Below are 5,973 nucleotides of genomic sequence, written 5' to 3' on the forward strand. Positions count from 1 at the left end.
TCAGTCCAGGAAGAGGTGGGATTTGAACCTGCCAGGTTTATTTGCACGGTGTGGTCTCTGAGGAGATGGGAGCCCCTTCAGGGCTGTTCCCACCTCTGAAGTCCCCCTCTGCCCAGAAGGGAGTCCTCTGCGGCCACTGCCCAGGGTCTGGGTGGCCGAGAGGGTGGCTGCACGGACAGGGGCTAGGGGAGGCCCCTGGAGGGCTGGGCTGCACTGGCGCCCAGCTCGGGGGAAGCTGTGTCTCAAGAGCCTGAGTTCCCAGAGACTTTTCGGGGGTGATGGCGGCGGTGGGTGGAAGCAGAACAGTGATGTAAAGTCTGGGGCCCCAAACCTAGAAAAGCAACACAGAATTGCACTGGTCCAAAGGCCAGGGAGGGCCACCACCAAGGCTGCCCCCAGCCCAGACCCGCCGGCCTGGGTCCCCCACATCCAGCCTCTGCCACCCTCCCACCGACCATCCTCAGAGACGTGCAAGCCAGCAACCCAGTGGCCTCCCAATGCCCTGCCCCATACCCGGCCAGGGCCCTGGTCCCCTAGGCCTGCCCAGCACTAGGCAGGTGTCATCCTAGAGCACCCAATAGGTGCGCCAGCTTGGTGCGGCCCCCTCCCCCTGAGAGTCTACCCTCCCTGCCTCCACCCCAACCGTTCTCTGGCCTCTGCTGACCTTGGCCTCCAGGCCCTGACCCTTGGACTCTGCTCAGTTCCCCAGCAGAAGGACTGGCAGGAGTTTAGGGGATAGGATGTGGTGGGATCTCTCCCACCTGTGCCCCATTGCTTCTGCCTTCCACAGAGGCTGCATGGCCGCCCCCTGCATGCTCCTCCTGCAAGGACGTGCTGGGCCCTGGTGGGTCCGCGGAGCCCCCCACCTCCTGCGGCTCCCTGACAGTGCGAGCTCGTCCTCCTGCTCAGCCCCAGGTCATCCTCCTGGAGAGCTGCTCTGGACCCTGCCTACCCTCCTGATGTGGGGGCCCCTCAGTGGGCCTCTCCCAGACTCGGGCATGTGGACGGCGGTTCCCTGGGGCAGGCCGCTGTCCCTTGCTCACTCCAGCACAAAGAACCTGGCTCCCCGTGCACAGCCAGAGTGGTCCCCCCAGGTGCCGATGCCATCCTCGGCCTCAGTAGGTGTACGACCTACAGGACCACCGGCCTGAAGCTGGTCCTGTTCTGCAGAAGCAGAAGCTGAGCCCCAGGGACACCTATGCCCTCAGACTCCAGCCACAGTGCTCAGCTCCTGCCCGCTCAGCTCCGAGACTCAGAGCCCAAGCCTGCAGTCGAGTGAGGGCGGGGTGCTGAGACCCAGGGCGAAGGCTGGAGCTGGTGTGAGCAGGGACGGGCGGGCAGCCGTGCTCCTGTGTCCTCGCGTGCACATGTGCAAATGTGCGTGTGCATGTCCACCTCTGGGGGTCCGTTCGGGGTGCTGTGTGTTCACCTCTGTGACCTGCCAGAGGGGACATGCAGAGTGTGGGGCCAAGGGCACTGCCCATCAGAACCGACACTGCCCTTGGCCCCGGGGCCCTCTTTGCCTGGAGTCAACTCTCAATTTGCTGGAGGAGCTGCAGGAGGTGGCACCGGGGTCTTTAGGAGGAGGCGGGTGGGGACCCCTCAGCATGTAACAGCTGGAGTGTGCCAGCCTAGTGAGCCTGATCTAGACCTGAGTCCTGGTGTAGGGCGAGTATGTGTTGTGTCTGTGCGGGGGCATCTTCCCAAGAGTGTCTGGGTGTTTGGCCACGTGCTGCCCTGTGTGGGGCCCACCAATGCCCCCACCCTCTGAGCAGGCTGCACGGCATCCAGAAGCCGGCTGGCTTTGCCTCTGCCGTGTGGAGGGATGGCAGCTGAGTTTCCCAACCTGAGGGGCCTGTGCAGCCTCACCTGGCTGCCTTGCTGGGGGAGGGACCACTGGACGTTGGTGTGTCCTTTCCGGGGCTCAGTTTCCTCAGCATGGAGAATGCTGGGAGGATGAGTGTTTGTGTGCAGACACGGGGTGGAAGGCCAGACAACGGGCACGCGGTCAGCAGGTGTGGTGGGGGTCTGCATCCCGGCCTGCGACTCACCCTCTGATGGGGATGGATCTCGTTGGCACCAACATCTTCTGCAGGGGCAGCTGCTTCTGCAGTGAGCTGTCTGTCTTCATGCCCGTCCAGGGCTGCAGGGACTCTGGGTCACGCTCCGTCAACCAAGAGAACCTGCAAAGGGCACTTGGCATCTTTAGGAGGACTGTGGCCACTGGCCACAGGAGGGAGCTGCTCTCATCTGGAACTTCTATTTGCAGGCACTGATCTGTTTTACCAACATTAACCCATGTGTCAAGTCACAACCACACTGAGGTAGGTATTGTTACCCACACTTTATAGATAAGGACACTGAGGCACAGAGAGGTTAAATGACTTGCCTGAGGTCACACAGCCAGGAAGCGAGAGCTGGGATGTGGCTGGCAGTCAGCTCCAGAGCCACATTCAGCCACTGTAGCCAAGTGACCTGGCACTTGGCTCCTTCCATTTTAGCCCCCAAGTTTTAGGCTCCTCCCATTTTAAGCTAAGGGCCAGACACCCTGTGCCATGTGCATCTGCCTCATGGGACAGCATCTGTGGTGCAGTGATAGAGCAGGGGTGTGAGACCGTCACTCAGGTCTCCTGAGGACAGCTGTTTGGTGCCCAGTCCAGGTGTGCAGTGGGGCCTGTCCTCTCTGGAAGGCTCAGCTCAGGGAGGCCAGGAGTCCTCCTTTGTCTGGCCTCCCTCCTGGGTGAAGGTGCGAGAGGAGCACGCCCAGGTGAGAGGGAGCTGCCGGAGGCTGCATGCGGGTGGTGGAGGGGACTGTGGGCTCTGGGTCTGGGAGAAGAGGGCCAGAGTGCAGCAGGCCAGGCCGGCCTTCTGCAGACCTCGTCTGAGCAGCCACTCAGGGTTCAGAGATGGCCCCAGGCTCCAGAGAGCAGACACCTCGCCCCTTGGGTGGCAGGCTGGGGCCACACTCGCCCTCAGGGACCACACAGCACTTCCCTGGGGGTGACCACAGCCTCCCCTTCCACCCTAGCTTGGTTGCCCTTCACACACGACCATTGCGTGGCCCCTATGAGCTGCGCAGCCTAGTGTCCCAGCTCACCCCGTGAGGCAGCATGGTGCGGCCACGAGGAGGGCCACGGCAAGGTCGCAGGTCACCAAACTGAGCTCTGGAAGAGGTGGGTGCTGCTCCCCAAGACACCTCGGGACCTGGTGACTCTGTACCCTGGCATCGCCAGACACCCCCTTCCTGCCCACCCTGCACATGTGGTCTCAGGTGCCTTCCCAGATGGGGCCGTTTGGCCACGTGGATGTCTTGTTGCATGCAGCGCCCTCCAAGGCTCTGCGCAGTGCCCCAGGGACCTGCAGGAATTCCTCCGGAAGCCAGCCTTTTGTCACTCGTGTCCTGCTTGTCCCTCCACCCTCTGGCTGTTTGGGTGGATGGGCACCTTGGCTTAATGGAGTCACATTTCTCAGATGACCAGTGTTTATTTGGCCAGCAGTGTGGTGACGGCTCTCTCCCCATCTCCACCCCAACTCTGAGCTGATTTTCAGAAAGCGAGAACCACCCAGAACCTTCCAATTTACTGCACTTTTTCCAGGACCATCAGCCCTGCTGCTGGTGGGACCCAGGACCCAGCCTTCCTGTGTAACACCTTCAGTGACTGGCTGCTGCTGGCTCAGGGCCCTGAGCTGCCTGGCCCGTGGTCTCTGCTGGTTCCAGAGTGCCCTGGGGCTTTATAAACTATCCCCACCCCACCCTCGATGCAGGCCGATCCCACCACACCTTCCTGGGGCAGGTGCTTACAGGTGCGCTCCACAGGTGGGTCCCATGAGAGAGTCACCTGAGCAGAGGGAAGAGGCTGGGGTCCCGGGCACCTATCTAGAGGCCCTCAGCTCAGGTCGGGATGGAGGGTGAGGAAGGGGGACCCAGACTGACACAGAGCTGCTCAGAGAATTCCCAGTGATGAGAAACCTCCCCCCTGCTCCAGCCCATGCACCCCGGACATGCTCGTGGCAGGTGACCTGAGGGAGCCAGGACTTGGCCCTAGGGGTCTGGGGGTCCTGTACCTGTATGGGAACTTCCTGGCAAATTTCTCCTGGGATTTGTTCCTGCTCTTATACTGGTAGTACTTCTTGGGGGCCTTCGAGTCCATCACAGGAGGGGCTAAGCTCTGGCTCGCCCTTCAGTCATGGCTGGAAGACAAGAGGAGGCCCATCAGAACTGGGGAGGTCGGGACCTGGACCAGGATAAGCATGTGGCTTCCCCTTGGGACCACAGCAACCTTGACCTCAGAGGGGACCCTGGGGGCCTCACAGGGCTGAGTGAGGGCTGGGTCATGCTGGCCTGTCACCCAGTGCCCTGACCTCACCACACTGTCCCATACATGCTCTAGTGTGTGAGAGTGTGTGTGTGTTAGTTCTATGCACTTTTGTCACATGTACAGCTTCATGTTCCCACCAATCTGGATATTCCTCAGCTGAACAGCCTCCACCAGGCTCTCATGCCACACTGCCCTCTGCCCTCAACCCTGGCAACCCCTAATCTGTGCTCATCTCCATTGTGTGATTTCCCAAATGTCACATAGATGGAATCGCCCCAGTTGTTGTGTGTATCAAGAATGGGTTCCTTTTTTGGTGCTGAGTTGTATTCCATGGCATGGATGTACCACTCTTGTTTAACTATTGTCTATTGAAGGACATTTGCATTGTTCCCAGTTTGAGGCTATTACAAATAAAGCTGCTATGAGTGTTCATGTACAAGTTTCTGAATAAAAATAAATTTAGTTTCTCTGGAATATATGATTGCTGGGGCTTCTGGTAAATCCAATTTTAGTTTTCAAAGGAACTTCCCAGTGACTCTCCAGACTGGTTGTGCCGTTTGCACACCCTCAGCAGCGTACCAGACACTCTGCCTTTCCTACAGTGCCCAGTGCACTGCAGAGCTGAGAGCAGGTGGGTTGAGGTCCGAGCACTGGGGTTGCACTGGCCATCAGACCCCCTGATCATTGCCGGCCTGTGGCCATGCTTATGCAGCCTCACTGTGGTCTAAGCAGCCACCGTGCCATCAACACGTGCCCTTAAAGCTGGTTGTGACTATGCTGACCACCTGCCAGCACCTCAGGTTCCACGTCTGATCCCTCAAGCTGACAGGTGAAGTCCAGCAGGGGTCTGGCTCCAGTGTGCAAGGCCCCCAGGATCAGGTGCCCAGGCTGGCTGAGGCCCTGGTGTCAGGCCGGGGCTTAGAGCAGACGCTGTCAGTGCCCCACGCCTATACCCTACCCCACCTGCACACAGGGGGCCCCGTCTGCAGCTCTGAGGGCACTTCTGGCTGTGGGAATGCGCCAGGCCCCCACACAGGCAAGGTGGCCCTGAGCTGTGGACAAACAGCCCCGCCGCCTCGCCCCTCGATGGGACAGCACAGAGGCCTGCTCTGCACCACCACCCAAAGGACACAGCGGGGCTGGGCTGGGCTGCCCATACTCTTAGTGTCTCCCTCCCCTCCCACGGCCCACTCCCTGCCAGTGCCTCCTGGGAGCAACCCGTCTGCACAGTCAGCTGTTCCCACGCTCTGCTCTGGAGAACTCACACCTCACGGGCCTCCTCCCCAGCAACTGCAGGAGCTGCTGGAACTCGCTAGGACCCAGGTTGAGGGGGAGAAAGCTAATGAGACATCTACCCAATTTTGTCTAGATGCAAGCTCACGCACATACACACACACACCTGCTGCTTCCCAAACCGCCTCAGGGCAGTCCTTCCCAGCTACACAGGCGGCCTCCCCAGTGCCTGGCAGTGGGGCTGGGTCAGAGTGCCCTGGTGCCTGTAAGACACCAAGTGTGAGATCTGATGTGCCCCTTGCCCCCCAAGATTGCTCCCAGCAGGGTGAGGACTCGTGGAGGCAGGGCCCTGGCTGCGGCGCCCTCCTGGGAGGCTCAAGGACACAGAGAGGCACACGGCCAGGTGCCCAGAGCCTCTGGC

At 60.5% G+C, this 5,973-nt stretch overlaps 1 protein-coding gene across 1 annotated transcript; it reads right to left on the bottom strand.

Annotated features, from left to right (window-relative positions):
• On the bottom strand, positions 1-4,325 carry C1H3orf22 (chromosome 1 C3orf22 homolog). Its single transcript, XM_036911373.2, has 3 exons — positions 4,066-4,325; positions 2,052-2,183; positions 1-331 (listed from the first exon to the last, which is right to left on the bottom strand). Exons 1-3 carry the CDS (start codon positions 4,149-4,151, stop codon positions 1-3), a joined length of 549 nt encoding a protein of 182 aa, XP_036767268.1. The 5' UTR covers positions 4,152-4,325.
• Positions 4,326-5,973: the final 1,648 nt, after the last annotated feature.

This window comes from Manis pentadactyla, chromosome 1 (genome assembly GCF_030020395.1).
Source record: "Manis pentadactyla isolate mManPen7 chromosome 1, mManPen7.hap1, whole genome shotgun sequence".
NCBI classification, from domain to species: domain Eukaryota; kingdom Metazoa; phylum Chordata; class Mammalia; order Pholidota; family Manidae; genus Manis; species Manis pentadactyla.